Raw genomic sequence first — 18,936 nt, 5'->3', positions numbered from 1 at the left:
GCGAGAATTTGCACTAACAAATAGAAAAGAAAAAAATAATAATAATAATAACTGGGATATCATATTTGTACTGGGCTTGACCAGTCTCTGATCTTGACCGATTCGATAACGATTCAAAAGAATAAGGGTAAAGTTTCTAAAAAAGAAAAAGAATAAAAGAATAAAGGTAAAATGATAATAAAAAATGAATTTGATTGAAAAGCAGGGTAAATCTGTCGAATCCAGGGCGATACGGATCGTTATCGGCATTGACCAATCCTTAGGTGCGGGGAAGGGGAGATTAGGTAAAAGGAAGGGGTGTTTTTGTCCAAGCACATGCTCTGGGATCGAATATTTTACCGTCTCCGTTTGTCTTTCGTCTCCTTTCTCTGGTTACTTTGTTCGTTCACGAAGAAAATGCATGGATTTTCGATCGTGGATGGCTTCATGAACGGTATTTCTTATCGACGGCCCGATTACTTTAAAGTTTGATTCGTTTTCCTATTAAAAACAAAAGATAGGAGTTTGATTCCTCTACCTTTCTCATACCTCTAGAGTATTTAAGACTCGATTTTCTTGGCGGAAAATGAGGGTAATGGTTTCAGGGTTTGCTAATTGCGAAACCTTATATTTCATTAATTCCCTCTTCTACTTTGACTAATATCCTTGCTGCTCATAAGGTGGCCAGACGTTTGCTTCATACATATTATATTTTATATTTATTCTGCTTGTATTTCCTCCCGTCCCCCTTCTTGTTTGTGTTCTCTGCTCTACCTGAAGGAAGTTCAACACCTTGTGATACATTTTCAGTTGAATGGACATATGAGTTTGTTCTTGATAGAAAGTTTCTTTCATTTCCTTTATATTTACTTACCCTATGCAACTTCACCCTTCTATTTGGAAGTAGTGAACGAAAGCTTAGCAGAGATGATAAAGTATGTGGCGAATGAACCCTCGGTGGGGCTTTTCTATGTACAACAGCACACTCAGAATGCGGTTCCCAGCCTTCTCAATGTCAAGGTCTCTCCCTCTCCGTTGATCTGAATCGCCAGGCTGTTGGTATATGATGTTTTAGTCTTTTAATTACCGAATAATTTATCCTTGAGTTGGGTGCCAATCATTGGTAGGCCTTATATTTGAATGCTCTCTCTTTGCTAATAAATTCATTCTTTCATAGTTAAGGAGGGGAGAAAAAAAGACAGAAAGGAATTACTGAATGAATTAAAAGTTAGACATGAATTAAAACTTAGACATGATGTATTTACAGTCTAGTTGGTGAGAACTTAGAAGTGAAATAGCCAAACATAAAGTAAAACAACGAATTTATATCCAAAATTAATTTTCTCCAGGGCCGGATGTCATGCAGTATTTTTATGGGCACCATATGTTTTTTATTGCCTTGTAATATTTTTTCCTGTACATTTTTTCCCATAAAAATACCACTAAAAATATCAATTTTTAATTACAAGTGCTTTTCATTTCAGGATGACTGTTTTTTACATTTTACTTTAATTCCAACCATTCATGCCATTGGAAATTTTCTTTTTATGTTCGTTTCACTTCACTTTACCAATGAAAAACAGTGTTCCTAACTAAACAAAGCCTTAATGTAATGCAATACAGTACAATGCAATGCTGAATTGGGTGCACAACTCATTTTACCATTTCATTGATACCAGGCCAGCATCTGTGAAGTATATTTCTAGACAGATTGCAAGTGGATTAGTTTCCTTGGCAAGCTGCAGATCCTACCACCTCTGATAATTGGATAGAACCTATGCTGCCACAGGACTCTTTCTCATGCCTCCACATTTTAGTTGTTTATGATGATCCCTCATTCTACCATAGCAGATAAGCTTGCAAATTTAGATTTAATCCGTAATTTCTAATATTACATGGTCCCTTCATAGAAGCCTAAAATAAATTCTATTTTTGTTAGGGGCAGGGGATCGCCACACTACCCACGTGGAATGGAATCTCCATGCCAAGTGAATGGGAGCCCGGGAGCGGGTGTAGCATTTTTATACAAGGGGACCCACATGTTAGAGAGGAGAGATTGTGAGAGGGCACATGATATTAACAGCATGGCAATCATTTTCCCTTTTGTTATAGTTTCTTAAAGAGGAGGGAGATGTCATTTTGTTTTTTTGGAGGGGAAAAAAAGTAATTAACTCTCTCTCTCTCTCTCTCTCTCTCTGCCCCCCTCTCCCCTTGTGAGCTTTGTGGGGGTGGGTTTATCTTAACTATTAATGTAGCAATTAATTTCATTCAGAAACAAATGGAAAAAAGAAAAGAAAAAACAAAGCTATTAACACCATGAATGGGGAGAATGCTTGAACGATCTAATTGATCACACGAGCCCTTTAGTTATAATAAGTAAAGAACATAAAAAATTACAAGTATACCCCCCATCCAGACGCCCCACAATAAATGTGGTCAATGGAAGGGGAAAGGACCAATCCCTGTAGCACTTAAATACATATGTTAACACTCCCCTTCAAGTTGGCACATAGATATCACACATAACCAACTTGCTAAACAAGGATGAAACACCTTCTCGACTAGTCCTTTAGTGAACACATCAATTAATTGATCACTAGACTTCACAGAAGGAATACAAATCAAACCAACATCCAACTTCTCTTTGATGAAGTGTCTGTCAATCTCCACATGTTTGGTATGGTCATGTTGTACTGGATTATGAGTAATACTGATGGCAGCCTTGTTATCACAATAGAGCATCATAGGAAGATGAACATGTACACCAATATCATCTAATATCTTGCGTAACCACAACAAATCACAAATCCTTTGTGTATAGCACGAAACTCTGCTTTAGCATTGGACTTTGTTACATGGTTCAAAATCTCGCCGAGATATCAGTGTATCTCGGAAATTTTGGCCTTTTTTTATTGAGACGAAACAACCTTTGAAATGAAAAAAATATAATGTTTCGGTCGAAATTTTGGTATCTTGCCCGAAATTTATGATACCGAAATGTTATGACCCTCATGCTATTTATACATCATTTTGTTAGGAGTTGAAATTTCGGCGCCAACTCGTCTGTCTCAACCCAACTCAACTGTAACTTCACAAAATCAGTGCATTGCCAATTTTTTTTTTTTGTTGGATGAATAAATTATTCATTACCAAGGAGAAGAATAAACAAATGGGGGAGAAGGGGGGACCCAAAAGGGAGCAAACCCTCGGGGTGGGAGGGGGGCTAATTCCAACTAGTTAAGGAGACATCAATGGGGGGGAGATGATAGATGAGGGCAGACCCCAGGAGATAACAATGAGTCTGTTCCTTGGGGTATCAGGAACTGGGCGGTGGCGAAGTAACCTGAGCTTGGAGAAGACGTCAAAATAGAAGGCTAGGAGAAGGATATACAGTCAATTCACAAATCATAATACTAATCGGACAGAAGAATTATAATCCCCAAACAAAATTGAGGTTATTGTATCAATTTCAAACAAATCAGACCAGGAATAAGTAATAACAAGATATTGAGTTCTGCATTCAAAGGGGACATTCAGTCCTACTTGAAATAGGAATTTGACTAACAGTCTACTGACTTGAAAATTGAAAATAGAATCGGAAAGGTATAGTTATCAATAGTGCAATTCTAAAATCAGAAACAGGATCAACATTATAAAACCATCAAAATCTAATAATTCTGGTAAGAGTTGGATTGTTAGAATTAACTGACAGAATCAGAGATTGAAGACAGATTTTGAAAACCAATAATTTTACTTAATGATTGCAGAAATTTGAATCAGGTTATGGACTCACCACCAAATCAGCAATTTAATGGTGATTGGACTGAAGTATTGTAGAGAACATTAATAATGGCATAATTGCAGTGAAATCTCAACACAAAAGTAAACAGCAACTTGCTTGTAAAGCGAAGAATAGAAAAGGAAGAATGTGAACTTTGTTTCCCACCAGCAGTCCTGGATCAGAGTTTCTGATCCCAACGATCTACCACCCTTAACTGAGTCTCACAGCAGCAAAAGAAAAGGTCAAGCTAAAATCTCATTAATCAAATTCGGGTACAAGGCTGGAGCCCCTTGCAAACTTATATAGAAGACTCACTAAAAAGAAAGGCCTAAACCAATCCCAAACTGATATGGAAACATAAACTAACGAGGAAACTAAAATAATGAAAGAAACTGACTCAAAAAACAGGACTGAACTTATAAAATACTAGTCCAGCCTAACTAAAACAATAACAATTAAAATAAATAAATATGGACACTTAACTAATCCCGTATGCATGCCTTCTAACCATTCTTTAGGCCCATTGAAGTGGCCTATTACAATGAAAACACATGGGATCAAAGGCCCAATACATACATAACCCAATCCAAAGCTTATTTCCAATAAAACAAGCCCTTTAGGTGACTTATCTGCATGACTGCATCAAAGAAAGTAGCTGTACACTAGTTACAAATGGTAGGTGTGTGACGTTTTTTGGTTACACGTTTGTAGGATAAAGTTGGAGAGAAGTGTCGTGAAACAACCTTGCACACTGATGATTTGGAGGACTCTCTCACCATGTTGAAGTCAATGAAAGAATGTGGTCTGCATCTCACTGATGAAATGATTAAAGACATTAAAAAATCTGTAGTTATTATGTCATCAGCACAACCACAAAGAGGGTATTTCCAACTTGTGAACTTTATGTGAGACCTGCTCATCATCATTTGTGAAATTGCATTTCTATTTCGAGAAGTTGCTTATCCATCTTTAGTTATGCATTACAGTGGGCCCTCTTTTACCTGATAAGCATGGTGGTTAGATATTTATTCTGTTATAAGACAGTATGTATTCATAAGTGATAGTTGTAGAACTCCCCCCCCCCCCTTCTGATACTCTTTCATTGAAAAGTTACTTGTATTGGCCAACTTGCAATGAAAAAGGTTTGGAAGTCTATGGAGTAAATATATACATAACGAAGATAGTTAAGATAATAATTAGAGTATGGTGCATTCTTGAAAAGTTACTCGGACATCATTTTATGCAAATGATGCTTCTTCTTTTCTTACCCTTTCTTTTTTCTTGATAAATAGCAAACCTTATTAACTTAAAGGTGATGTAGTTGCATGAGACATTAACCCCATAAGGAAGATGCCTATGCGCAAGCTTTGGAGGCCCACAAGGTGCTGGTGGTAGTCCAGTGGGATGAAATTGACCTTTGGGTTATATTATAGGTTGAGCCTTTTATTTTTTGGGGGTTTCATTGTAATGGGCTTAATTTATAAGCCCATAAAGTGGGGGTGAAGTTAGTATATGGGATAATGGTTAGTTTGAGATAGATTAGAATACTTAATTGCTTTTAGGAGTTATGTTTTGAGTTTTTTTACTTTATTGTGTGTGAGAGTGATTAGGAGTACTTTTAAGAATTTCAATTGGTGTTTTTACATGTAATATACCCCTGTCTATTAAGGATGTTTTAAGTAAAGAAATTTGAGTTTTTTTCAAGATTTTTTGTGCTGTTGAGTAGTGCATACGGGATTAGTATCCCAGATTTGATTTCCTTTCTTCTTCTTATGGTCTTCTTTAACAGGGTGATCTTTCATATCTTCTTGTAATTCTTCTGCTTTTTTGCTTTGAATCTGTCCATTTTTTTTGGATGGATAAATAATTCATTACTAAGAGGAGAAGAATATACGAGGGAAGAGGGGTGAGGGAAGGCTTAAGCCAACCCAGGGGGCAAACAAAATACAAAGACTAAACATCACAAACCTATAAAACATAAGGTGTTTGCCATAAAGGGAGGGGGGGGGAGAAGCCAAATGCCATCAAGTGGGATGGATGAGATCAACCTAAAGGTTCCAAGAGGCAACGATGTGGGTATTTCGACGGGAGTTGGTAACAAGACGGGATTTAAGGGTTTGGGCTTTAAAAGAAACATCAAAGTAGATAGCTTTCCAATTCTTATCCGGAGATTGAGATTTGGGGGTCCATCTACGAATGTTCGACTCCATCCAAAGATGATAAATAATAGCACAGAATGCCAATTTACCAATGGTGTCACAAATGGAGGAGCCAGAGAATGTCATATCAGTCCATATCCATTCCCTGGCAAAAGGGAGGATGGATCTCCTAGCCGGCCAACAATTGGAAAGGACAGTTTTCCAGATGAGGGAGGAGAAGGGACAGGAGAAGAAGAGATGGGAGATATCCTCAATACTTTGGGGACAGAGGCAACAAGAAGGGTTGACAGGGATATGGTGGTGAATGAGGAAGGATTGAGTGGGGAGACAATTGGACAAGCAGCGCCATAGAGTAAAGCTTTGGCGGGGAATATGGCCTTTGAACCCGACCATCTTATGCCATGGAATTACTGAAGAAGGGGTTCGGATAAAAGACCAAGCGGAGGCAGCGGAGATGGTTCCATTGGAGGAGGGGAGCTAGATACACTTGTCTTCTCTTCCTCTATGGCCAGGGGGAAGAGGAGGGAGGGAGGTCCAAAGAACCTGAAGAGGGGGGGAAGCGGAGGGGGGGACCAACTAGAGGGAGAGAGAATAGAGGAGACAAAAGCATTGATAGGAAGGCCAAAAGTGTAGATAACTTTGGGAGAAATGAGATGGGATAGGATGCTCAAAGGATGCCAGGGGTCCTTCCAAAGAGAGATAGATTGCCCATTTCCTATGGAATAGGAGATGGCAGAGAGGGCAGTAGGTCTATGATCAAGGATCTTTCTCCAGATCCAAGGGGCATCCGAAATGAAAGGGGCAGTCCAAAGGGAGTTGTGTTTGAGCAATCCAGAGAAGATCCAATCAACCCAAATGCTTTTATGCTTGGATAAAATTTTTCAAACTAACTTGAGGACTCCAGTAGAGTTGGCATCTTTGATTTTTCTAATCCCTAGCCCACCTTCGGATTTTGGGAGACAGACCTTCTCCCAGCTGAGAGGCCTAAGGAATTTGGAGGAGTCAGAGCCCTTCCAAAGGAAAGAGCAAAGGAGACCTTCAAAGGATTTAATCATAGAGACATGAAGGACATAGGTGCCAGACCAATAAAGATACATGAACTGGAAGACTGATTTAATCAATGTAAGATGGCCGACGAAGGAGAGAAGTTTGCCTTTCCAAAACTGAAGCTTTTTTTTTTTTTTTAGCTTGTCAAGCATGGGAGCACAATGATGAGAAGAGAGCCTGGAGGAGATAAGGGGGAGCCCCAAGTATTTGACAGGCAATGAACCCAAGCATATAGAATCAATATGTCCATTGATTCTATAGCTTTCTGGCTTTCCTATCTCCAATTGGTTTATTTATAACTCTAAATCTGTTTGTCAGACTTAGATTATCTTTTGCAGACATTCTATGCTGCCTGATTAGAGAAATCTACCACAATTTTATGCATATCAGATTTGTGTTGGTTGAGTTCAATTTTCTCTTATGGTTCTTATATATATATCTACGATCCTTCCGTGAGCTAATCTTCCACTAGAATTATCTGGTTTGGATTAGCACTGCATTAGAAAGACATGTACAATCATAATCCAGAGACCTTTGGCCTCTGGACATAAACATACTAATGTGAGATTGGAGTCACAAGTGATCTAATCCCAGGTAGCATCTGAAATTCTGGCTGAATAGAGAAGTTGTCCTCCAATAGGCTTGGTTCTAGCTCTCAAGCACTCTCTTATAGCAACAAATAAAAGGAAAATAAGAAAATAAAGAGAGTTCGATGGAGGGCAGAGAAGGGGGAAGAAGAACTAGTGCATGGGCATCTCATCCTTAGGTTTAGGCATCTCAACCAATTGCATCCCACAGCACAACAGCATAAGCCATCTTTTTTTTTTCATTAATAAATTCGTTTTCAATGTTGTAGCCCCCTTACAAACTTATATAGAAGACTCAAAACTGATTCAAACACTAACATGGAAAGGCCTAACCCAATCCTTAACTAATTGGGAAACCTAAACTGGCTAGAAAACTAAAATAGCAAAGAAAATAGACTCAAAACAGGACTCTAACTAAACTAATGAATTAAATTCCGTTTTCTTACTTTCTACCCATATTTTTAGGCCCATTAAAGTGACCCATTACAAAGAAAACCCATGGGATCAAAAGTTCAACACATACATAACCCAATCTAAGGCTTATTTGCAATAAAATACGCCCATTAAATGACTTATCTGCATCACATACGTTAAGCACAAAATAGAAATGCATGACATAAACTGAAACATAGTGCCACAGGTAAAGCATGTATTGATCGCCATTGATTTATTCCAGCCCTTTGCTTTAACAAACCAATCAGCTGTCTTTTGGAGACCTTGGCTTCCACTAGAATGAGTTGTTCACCTATGAAGCAAGGTGTCTTATGTGCTTAATGACATGATCAAGTCTCCAATTGTCCCTGTTCGATAATACCCAATAAAAGAAGAATTGCCTTCCACCAAGATGTTGGACTTCCAGACGTACCTTTTGTTATTTTTAGGATCTTCAAGTGAGCAATAATACCATGACTATCACTTGTATGCTTGTGTTATTTGTGTGTATATAGGTTGTCTAACTTTCATAACCTCTGGTTGGAAGTCATCATTAATTACTTTTCCTCGACATTATTTTCATGTGTCATTGCTAGAAGTTCCTATCTATGAAAGCTTCCTAATCTATCTGTATATGTGTTGGATGAATTATATTTTCAGTGCCCATTGAATAGCATATACTTGCATTCATCTTTCTTAGAGTGATCATCGATGTAAGCCTCAGTGTCATCCCTAAGCTAATGGAAACAGAGTGGTGCCTCTTGCAATTGAATAATATACCAGTAGTAATCCCATTACACTTGGTTGACCTTAAAAATCTCTGAAGACAGGTAGGAATTAATGACTTTGATAGTGATGTCTGAAGGCTAGGGTAACCTTTTTTTTGCGTGGGCAACAACCAAAAGAATATAGTTATCTATGGAGTTGCAAAAGAATAGTACATCTGGGGTGCGAAAGCGGTACTCACCACCCACTATGAGCTTGACCAATTGCTATTTGCTATACAAATTTACCACATTACAATTTTTTTTTTATTTAAACGAAACTTATTGGAAGGGGAAAAAAAGGTAAGAGTGTGAGCACCAAAGGGGAAAGAAGAAACCTGTTAGAAGACATAGGAACTATTCGTTAAATATTGTGGAACCCATTTGGTTCTTGATGCTGATCAGTTAGTAGCAGCAACTCATTTGCTCAAAAACTCACTGAGTTGACTTATTTAGAAGGTTGTTCTGATCACCAACCACCCAGGCTGACCACTATTTGGAAGTGTTTTTTTTTTTTAAATTATTTTAACAGCTCCTTGTAAGACTGGATTACTCTTTATAAATTCCAAACCAAGTTGGATTTGTTTCTAGCAATCCTAGTTGTATTTGGAATGCTCCTACAGCCCAGCATGGGGGTAGTTTCTTTAGTTGTTTTGTACTTTTGTTTTCTTGAAATTCCTTTTGAGAATAGACTTGTTTCGTATTGGCTGCTGCCTATCCTAATTCCTATGGCCATTAAGAAAAGGGAGTACTTGGTGCATGAGGCTCTCGCATGTGCGAGGTGGGGGGGGGTGAGAACCATGCAACCTTACCTTGAGAATGTCTGATAATGTATTATATGTTAGTGGACTAAAGCACAGTCTCCTTAGTGCAAATCAACTATGTGATAGTGGAAATGAAGTCATCTTCACCAAGGAATGAGTGTTGTCATTATGAATCCAGTTGTTTGTTTTCTATCTGAGAGCATGTAAGGCCTTTAGGCCCCAACGATTTGTAATAAAATTCTTTATGGCCTTTGCCTTGGTTTGTGAGAAACAAGCAAGCTACTGTGGGAATCATCTGCAACCCTTGGTAAGACTCCAACCAGTTTTCAGTGGGAAACTGAGTTAATATTTCTCTATCTACGTTATTCTTATCTCCATCGTTGAACAATTAAGCATTCAATCAGCATCTTCTAAATCTGAGATTTCTTATTTCTTGAGCTTACACATTTAAGATCCGCTGGTCATACTAAGCATTCCTACGGTTTCAAATTCAATTTCTGAGTTTGGATCATTAGAGTCCCAATCTGTTGGAACTCTTATGATCAATAGTTTATTCTTTAAGCTACTGGTTTCTGCTGTGATTAAAGATTAATCTTTTGTGGGTTTAATTTAGATCTGTTCACTAATCCATTGCTGTTATCATACCTTTTTTTGAATTAGTTTCTGTCCAGTATTTTGTTAGTTACTTGAGTTCCTAGTTTTTAGCATCTTGACTTGCTAATTTTGTAACGGTGGTGGTTCTTGAGATCCAACCATTGGATCATGTCCATCTTCTGAGAAGTTGTTTCTTGTTATGTTATCAACTTCCTGTCAGAATATTTCATCCATCTGAGTTGTTGACCTACTACTGTTATTAAACATTCTTGAATTTTGGTCATTATGTATCCACTACAATTTTGGACTAATTTTGTAGCCAATCCCATTTAGTTAGGATAAGGCTGAGTTGTTGTCATTGTTGGTGTGGTCTAATTTTGTGTTTCTAGTCTTAAACCTCTAGGCTTCTAGAAACCCATATGGTGCGATCCCGGCGTTTGGAAACCCTGTTTGGGTTCATTATGGGCCCACCCAATTGTATAATAACCAACAATAACAACAAAAACAAAGCCTTATCTCAACTAAATGGAGTTGGCTACATGGATCCACGAAGGACAAGATTGCAAAGTAGAAGTGAAGAAAAGGAAAGGAAACAAAGCAACACCTACAGGACATCCCAAATAAAAGAGATCATAAACATGGATCTTTGCCTCCAAACAGCTCCATTTGATGTCATACTAGGATCTAGACCGAGATTTTGCATGTCGTTCCTCACCAACTCTTCAATGGTCATTTTAGGTCTGTCCCTAACTCTCTTAGCTCCCTCCATCTGGATCTGGTCACTCCTCCTTACAAGAGCATTCAAAGGTCTACGCTAAACATGTCCAAACCACCTTAAGCGACATTCTCTAAACTTATCTTGAATCAGAGCAACTTCCAAATCAGCTCTAACTCGTTCATTCCTCGCCCTATCCCTCTTAGTTTTGCCGCACATCCACCTCAACATCCTCATCTCTGCTACACTCAACTTATCTATGTTACTCTTCTTGACAACCCAACATGCCACCCCATAAATCATTGTCGGTCTTATGGCTGTCCTATAGAATTTTCCTTTAAGCTTTAGGAGTATACATCGATCACACAATACTCTAGACGCACTTTTCCACTTCATCCATCCTACTTTAATTCTGTGAAGCACATCCTCATCTATGTTACTGTCTTTGTTTATGATTGACCCCAAATATCTGAAATGATCGCTTTGAGGGATCTCTCTCTCCTCAAGTTTCACCACATCGTTATCCGTCCTTAAGGAATTAAAGTTACAGATCATATACTCCGTCTTTGTTCTACTTATCTTAAGACCCCTAGATTCCAAAGTAGATCTCCATAACTCTGATCTTTCGTTGATTTCAGCCACTGTCTCTGCCATTAGCACAATATCATTAGTGAAGAGCATACACCACGGAACCTCCCCTTGAATGTTCTTGGTTAAATCATCCATGATAAGCATAAACAGATAGGGACTTAAAGTGAATCCCTGATGTAACCCAATAGTGATTAGGAACTCATTGCCTTGATCTCCCATGGTTCTATCACTCGTTACCACGCCCTCGCACATGTCTTTGATAATATCTATATATTTATAGGACCCCTCTTTCTTCTCCAACATGTGTAGATGAGCCTCTAGGGACTCCGTCATAGGCTTTTTCAATGTCAATGAAGACCATATGGAAATCTTTCTTGTAGGTTCTCGACCTTTTTGTAAGCCTCCTAAGAAGGTAAATCGCCTCCGTCGTGGATCTCCCGGGGGCATAAAACCAAATTGGTTCCTTGAGGTACTAGTTTCTCTTCTTAGGTGGACTTCGATAACCTTCTCCCATAATTTCATTGTGTGACTCATGAGTTTATGCCTCTAGTTATTGCAACTCTGAATATAGCATTTATTTTTGTAGATAGGTACAACAATACTTTTCCATTCATCAGGCATCTTTCTCGTGCTCATAATCTTATTAAACAACTTGGTAAGCCAAGCAACCCCACATAGTCCCAAATTCTTCCACACTTCAATTGGGACCTCATCCAGGCCTATAGTCTTACCCGCTTTCATCTTTCTTAGGGCTTCTTTAAACTTGGATACTCCTATCTTCCGTACAAGCTTATGAAGCGTGTTGTCATGATGGATATTCACCCCACTCCTACTTGAGCTATCTCCATTTAGTAAGTCGCAAAAATATTCACCCCATCTCCTATTAATATCTTCATCCTTAACAAGCACTCTGCCGTCGTCACTTTTAATACATTGAACATGATTGAGGTCTCTACTATTTCTTTCCCTAAATTTGGGTATCTTGTAGATAGCAATTTCCCCTTCCTTGTTATCCAATTTGTTGTAAAAGTGATATTTCTTTGCTCGATCTTTCCCCACAATCTTCCTAGCCACATTTCTAGTAGCCTTATATCTCTCTTTATCTTCCACCAACCCAGACCTTTGCCATATCTTAAAACTATCCTTCTTAGTCTTGATGGCTGCTTGTACTTCTTCCTCCCACCACCAAGTCTCTCTACTCTCGAGGGGCCTGCCGAGTACCCTTAGCCATCCCTTGTAACTCTGTAGCAACTTTCTTAATACAATCAGTCATATCTGATTGCATATTTTTGATAAATGGCAGTTCGGGTAAATGTAACAAAGGTTGCAAAGGAGGAGCAGCAAACCTGTAATAAACCAGAATTTAAAGGGGCTATTGGGTATTTCAATTAGAAAGGATACAATGGGGATTAGTATTTATTGTAAAAGGACAAACTTGTAAGCAAAATGAAAATAAAGTCAAAGAAAACTAAGAAGAGGTGCATCTGATCTAATGCCAAAACTGCTAGAAATTCTTGAATGTCCACTACCAATACTGATGTATCCACCCACCTCCTTTTGTTTTCAAAGGAAAATTTTGTAGAAATGACTTTCTGAATGCTATGAAGTTGACGGCCTGAACTATGATTTTGTGAATCAGGTTAATCCATAACCAAAAATCAAGTTTTGAGACTGGCAAAAGTAGCCCTTGGGGTGCAGTTACTTACGATCATAATGCATTTGGGATGCAGCAGGATGAAGCGAGTCATGGCAATTATATCTCCTCAGTATTGAAGTTGGCAAAGCAGAGAGCTTTGGGTCTTAGATGGCCCGAACTTAATTCCAAACAGCAAAAAGGACCTGAGGGTGGGAAACTAATATTTTTTATCGATCTTCTTGCTTTGTTTGTAGTTAACCAGGCCCTTTTGATCTTGATAGGTCAAGAAACTGACGAGCTGCCATTGTCTAGTCGGATTGTAGATGAGCAGCTCGATGAAGCTGGAAGCGGGGCAGGTCAGAATTTAGCATCACTTTTCGAGAACTATGATGATTTCAGAGCTACAAGAGAAGTCAAACTGAAGGAATGGTTGGAGGGCCCAGATAATCTGAACAATACTCAAGCCGACATTCTTGGTTCCACTTTGTCCACACTTGCTCGCAATGGTGCTTCCCTCTAAAGCGGAGCGCTCCCCATGAGAGCATCAAAACTGGCAATGTAAAACAAACTTTACCTTGAAAATGCATGGATATGAAAAATAAAGCCTGTATATTTAAGAGCAATTTTATTTTCCCATAAACAAAATCATATTTCTCAAGAGCAGTGTAAATCAATGATGAGACTATTACTATCATAATAATGATTCTCTATTGTGCAAATTAGCTAACATAAGCTAGGTTACGAGTGTTGGGTCTGTACAAAAAGAGTTAGGCGCACACTTAAAATGACCTTAGAAGAAGTGAGGAAAGAAATGCATATCTTAGGCATTGCATCAAGTATGACGTCACATAAAGCTGATTCGAGGGCAAAGATACATGTAGTTGACCCCATTTGGTTGGTTAAAACTGAATTGTTGTTGTTGTATTCTTTTTATATGTTCATGCTTTATTTTTTGACAATATGTTTGATTGTAATTAAATATATAGGATCACAATATCACATAACTGATTTGAATATCACAAAATACAGTTGGATGCTTGATTGTGATTTTCTAATTATTTTCCTTCCATATCATAAGAGTTACATTTGGTTGCTCAGTTACTTGTGCCCAAGATATCAACACTTTGTGATACATTTTCAGTTGAATGAACATATGAGTTTGTTCTTGATAGAAAGTTTCTTTCATTTCCTTTATATTTACTTACCCTATGCAACTTCACCCTTCAATTTTGGAAGTAATGAACGAAAGCTTAGCAGAGATGATAAAGTATGTGGCGAATGAACCCTCGGTGGGGCTTTTCTATGTACAACAGCACACTCAGAATGCGGTTCCCAGCCTTCTCAATGTCAAGGTCTCTCCCTCTCCGTTGATCTGAATCGCCAGGCTGTTGGTATATTGATGTTTTAGTCTTTTAATTACCGAATAATTTATCCTTGAGTTGGGTGCCAATCATTGGTAGGCCTTATATTTGAATGCTCTCTCTTTGCTAATAAATTCATTCTTTCATAGTTAAGGAGGGGAGAAAAAAAGACAGAAAGGAATTACTGAATGAATTAAAAGTTAGACATGAATTAAAACTTAGACATGATGTATTTACAGTCTAGTTGGTGAGAACTTAGAAGTGAAATAGCCAAACATAAAGTAAAACAACGAATTTATATCCAAAATTAATTTTCTCCAGGGCCGGATGTCATGCAGTATTTTTATGGGCACCATATGTTTTTTATTGCCTTGTAATATTTTTTCCTGTACATTTTTTCCCATAAAAATACCACTAAAAATATCAATTTTTAATTACAAGTGCTTTTCATTTCAGGATGACTGTTTTTTACATTTTACTTTAATTCCAACCATTCATGCCATTGGAAATTTTCTTTTTATGTTCGTTTCACTTCACTTTACCAATGAAAAACAGTGTTCCTAACTAAACAAAGCCTTAATGTAATGCAATACAGTACAATGCAATGCAATGCAATGCTGAATTGGGTGCACAACTCATTTTACCATTTCATTGATACCAGGCCAGCATCTGTGAAGTATATTTCTAGACAGACTGCAAGTGGATTAGTTTCCTTGGCAAGTTGCAGATCCTACCACCTCTGATAATTGGATAGAACCTATGCTGCCACAGGACTCTTTCTCATGCCTCCACATTTTAGTTGTTTATGATGATCCCTCATTCTACCATAGCAGATAAGCTTGCAAATTTAGATTTAATCCGTAATTTCTAATATTACATGGTCCCTTCATAGAAGCCTAAAATAAATTCTATTTTTGTTAGGGGCAGGGGATCGCCACACTACCCGCGTGGAATGGAATCTCCATGCCAAGTGAATGGGAGCCCGGGAGCGGGTGTAGCATTTTTATACAAGGGGACCCACATGTTAGAGAGGAGAGATTGTGAGAGGGCACATGATATTAACAGCATGGCAATCATTTTCCCTTTTGTTATAGTTTCTTAAAGAGGAGGGAGATGTCATTTTGTTTTTTTGGAGGGGAAAAAAAGTAATTAACTCTCTCTCTCTCTCTCTCGCTCTCTCTCTCTCTCTCTCTCTGCCCCCCTCTCCCCTTGTGAGCTTTGTGGGGGTGGGTTTATCTTAACTATTAATGTAGCAATTAATTTCATTCAAAAACAAATGGAAAAAAGAAAAGAAAAAACAAAGCTATTAACACCATGAATGGGGAGAATGCTTGAACGATCTAATTGATCACACGAGCCCTTTAGTTATAATAAGTAAAGAACATAAAAAATTACAAGTATACCCCCCATCCAGACGCCCCATAATAAATGTGGTCAATGGAAGGGGAAAGGACCAATCCCTGTAGCACTTAAATACATATGTTAACACTCCCCTTCAAGTTGGCACATAGATATCACACATAACCAACTTGCTAAACAAGGATGAAACACCTTCTCGACTAGTCCTTTAGTGAACACATCAATTAATTGATCACTAGACTTCACAGAAGGAATACAAATCAAACCAACATCCAACTTCTCTTTGATGAAGTGTCTGTCAATCTCCACATGTTTGGTATGGTCATGCTGTACTGGATTATGAGTAATACTGATGGCAGCCTTGTTATCACAATAGAGCATCATAGGAAGATGAACATGTACACCAATATCATCTAATATTTTGCGTAACCACAACAAATCACAAATCCTTTGTGTATAGCACGAAACTCTGCTTTAGCATTGGACTTTGTTACATGGTTCAAAATCTCGCCGAGATATCAGTGTATCTCGGAAATTTTGGCCCTTTTTTTATTGAGACGAAACAACCTTTGAAATGAAAAAAATATAATGTTTCGGTCGAAATTTTGGTATCTTGCCCGAAATTTATGATGCCGAAATGTTATGACCCTCATGCTATTTATACATCATTTTGTTAGGAGTTGAAATTTCGGCGCCAACTCGTCTGTCTCAACCCAACTCAACTGTAACTTCACAAAATCAGTGCATTGCCAATTTTTTTTTTTTTGTTGGATGAATAAATTATTCATTACCAAGGAGAAGAATAAACAAATGGGGGAGAAGGGGGGACCCAAAAGGGAGCAAACCCTCGGGGTGGGAGGGGGGCTAATTCCAACTAGTTAAGGAGACATCAATGGGGGGGAGATGATAAATGAGGGCAGACCCCAGGAGATAACAATGAGTCTGTTCCTTGGGGTATCAGGAACTGGGCGGTGGCGAAGTAACCTGAGCTTGGAGAAGACATCAAAATAGATGGCTAGGAGAAGGATATACAGTCAATTCACAAATCATAATACTAATCGGACAGAAGAATTATAATCCCCAAACAAAATTGAGGTTATTGTATCAATTTCAAACAAATTAGACCAAGAATAAGTAATAACAAGATATTGAGTTCTGCATTCAAAGGGGACATTCAGTCCTACTTGAAATAGGAATTTGACTAACAGTCTACTGACTTGAAAATTGAAAATAGAATCGGAAAGGTATAGTTATCAATAGTGCAATTCTAAAATCAGAAACAGGATCAACATTATAAAACCATCAAAATCTAACAATTCTGGTAAGAGTTGGATTGTTAGAATTAACTGACAGAATCAGAGATTGAAGACAGATTTTGAAAACCAATAATTTTACTTAATGATTGCAGAAATTTGAATCAGGTTATGGACTCACCACCAAATCAGCAATTTAATGGTGATTGGACTGAAGTATTGTAGAGAACATTAATAATGGCATAATTGCAGTGAAATCTCAACACAAAAGTAAACAGCAACTTGCTTGTAAAGCGAAGAATAGAAAAGGAAGAATGTGAACTTTGCTTCCCACCAGCAGTCCTGGATCAGAGTTTCTGATCCCAACGATCTACCACCCTTAACTGAGTCTCACAGCAGCAAAAGAAAAGGTCAAGCTAAAATCTCATTAATCAAATTCGGGTACAAGGCTGGAGCCCTTTGCAAACTTATATAGAAGACTCACTAAAAAGAAAGGCCTAAGCCAATCCCAAACTGATATGGAAACATAAACTAACGAGGAAACTAAAATAATGAAAGAAACTGACTCAAAAAACAGGACTGAACTTATAAAATACTAGTCCAGCCTAATTAAAACAATAACAATTAAAATAAATAAATATGGACACTTAACTAATCCCGTATGCAAGCCTTTTAACCATTCTTTAGGCCCATTGAAGTGGCCTATTACAGTGAAAACACATGGGATCAAAGGCTCAATACATACATAACCCAACCCAAAGCTTATTTCCAATAAAACAAGCCCTTTAGGTGACTTATCTGCATGACTGCATCAAAGAAAGTAGCAGGATGAAGCGAGTCATGGCAATTATCTCTCCTTAGTATTGAAGTTGGCAAAGCAGAGAGCTTTGGGTCTTAGATGGCCCGAACTTAATTCCAAACAGCAAAAAGGACCTGAGGTTGGGAAACTAATATTTTTTATCGATCTTCTTGCTTTGTTTGTAGTTAACCAGGCCCTTTTGATCTTGATAGGTAAAGAAACTGACGAGCTGCCATTGTCTAGTCGGATTGTAGATGAGCAGCTCGATGAAGCTGGAAGCGGGGCAGGTCAGAATTTATCATCACTTTTCGAGAACTATGATGATTTCAGAGCTACAAGAGAAGTCAAACTGAAGGAATGGTTGGAGGGGCCAGATAATCTGAACAATACTCAAGCCGACATTCTTGGTTCCACTTTGTCCACACTTGCTCGCAATGGTGCTTCCCTCTAAAGCGGAGCGCTCCCCATGAGAGCATCAAAACTGGCAATGTAAAACAAAGTTTACCTTGAAAATGCATGGATATGAAAAATAAAGCCTGTATATTTAAGAGCAATTTTATTTTCCCATAAACAAAATCATATTTCTCAAGAGCAGTGTAAATCAATGATGAGACTATTACTATCATAATAATGATTCTCTATTGTGCAAATTAGCTAACATAAGCTAGGTTACGAGTGTTGGGTCTGTACAAAAAGAGTTAGGGGCACACTTAAAATGACCTTAGAAGAAGTGAGGAAAGAAATGCATATCTTAGGCATTGCATCAAGTATGACATCACTTAGAGCTGATTCGAGGGCAAAGACACATATAGTTGACCCCATTTGGTTGGTTAAAACTAAATTGTTGTTGTTGTATTGTTTTTATATGTTCATGCTTTATTTTTTGACAATATGTTTGATTGTAATTAAATATATAGGATCACAATATCACATAACTGATTTGAATATCACAAAATACAGTTGGATGCTTGATTGTGATTTTCTAATTATTTTCCTTCCATATCATAAGAGTTACATTTGGTTGCTCAGTTACTTGTGCCCAAGATATCTCATGGCATAAGAAACATGAAAAATGTATGGAATTTCGGTCTGCGAACGGAGACATAGATAATGTA

At 38.0% G+C, this 18,936-nt stretch overlaps 1 protein-coding gene across 6 annotated transcripts; it reads left to right on the top strand.

The window, feature by feature from the left end:
- The first annotated feature begins 279 nt into the window (after positions 1-279).
- LOC122068918 (BLOC-1-related complex subunit 8 homolog) lies at positions 280-18,471 on the top strand. Of its 6 annotated transcripts, XM_042632826.1 has the most exons (6): positions 280-433; positions 887-999; positions 4,472-4,665; positions 13,053-13,146; positions 17,850-17,961; positions 18,076-18,471. In XM_042632826.1, the coding sequence occupies exons 1-6, from the start codon at positions 316-318 to the stop codon at positions 18,270-18,272; spliced, it is 828 nt and encodes a 275-aa protein (XP_042488760.1). In that variant the 5' UTR covers positions 280-315; the 3' UTR covers positions 18,273-18,471. The 6 variants fall into 6 exon arrangements, with proteins under 6 accessions (XP_042488760.1, XP_042488758.1, XP_042488759.1 ...); XM_042632824.1 differs by lacking the exons at positions 17,850-17,961; positions 18,076-18,471 and adding an exon at positions 13,331-13,768 and having other exon boundaries at positions 281-433; positions 4,472-4,641; positions 13,053-13,258; XM_042632825.1 differs by lacking the exons at positions 17,850-17,961; positions 18,076-18,471 and adding an exon at positions 13,373-13,768 and having other exon boundaries at positions 281-433; positions 13,053-13,258.
- The last annotated feature ends 465 nt before the right edge of the window (positions 18,472-18,936 follow it).

The sequence above is a fragment of the Macadamia integrifolia genome, unplaced genomic scaffold (genome assembly GCF_013358625.1).
Source record: "Macadamia integrifolia cultivar HAES 741 unplaced genomic scaffold, SCU_Mint_v3 scaffold482, whole genome shotgun sequence".
NCBI classification, from domain to species: domain Eukaryota; kingdom Viridiplantae; phylum Streptophyta; class Magnoliopsida; order Proteales; family Proteaceae; genus Macadamia; species Macadamia integrifolia.
Note: the sequence above shows the minus strand (reverse complement) of the source record. Positions and strands in the feature narration are given on the sequence as shown.

Bases quoted from the DNA above. Each gene is read 5' to 3' on its own strand.
- LOC122068918 (XM_042632823.1), top strand. From the start codon at position 316: ATGCTCTGGGATCGAATATTTTACCGTCTCCGTTTGTCTTTCGTCTCC. The intron at 1,000-4,471 runs GTCTCTCCCTCT...ACACGTTTGTAG, and splicing joins CCAGCCTTCTCAATGTCAAG to GATAAAGTTGGAGAGAAGTG. The intron at 13,259-13,330 runs GTGGGAAACTAA...TGATCTTGATAG, and splicing joins ACAGCAAAAAGGACCTGAGG to GTCAAGAAACTGACGAGCTG.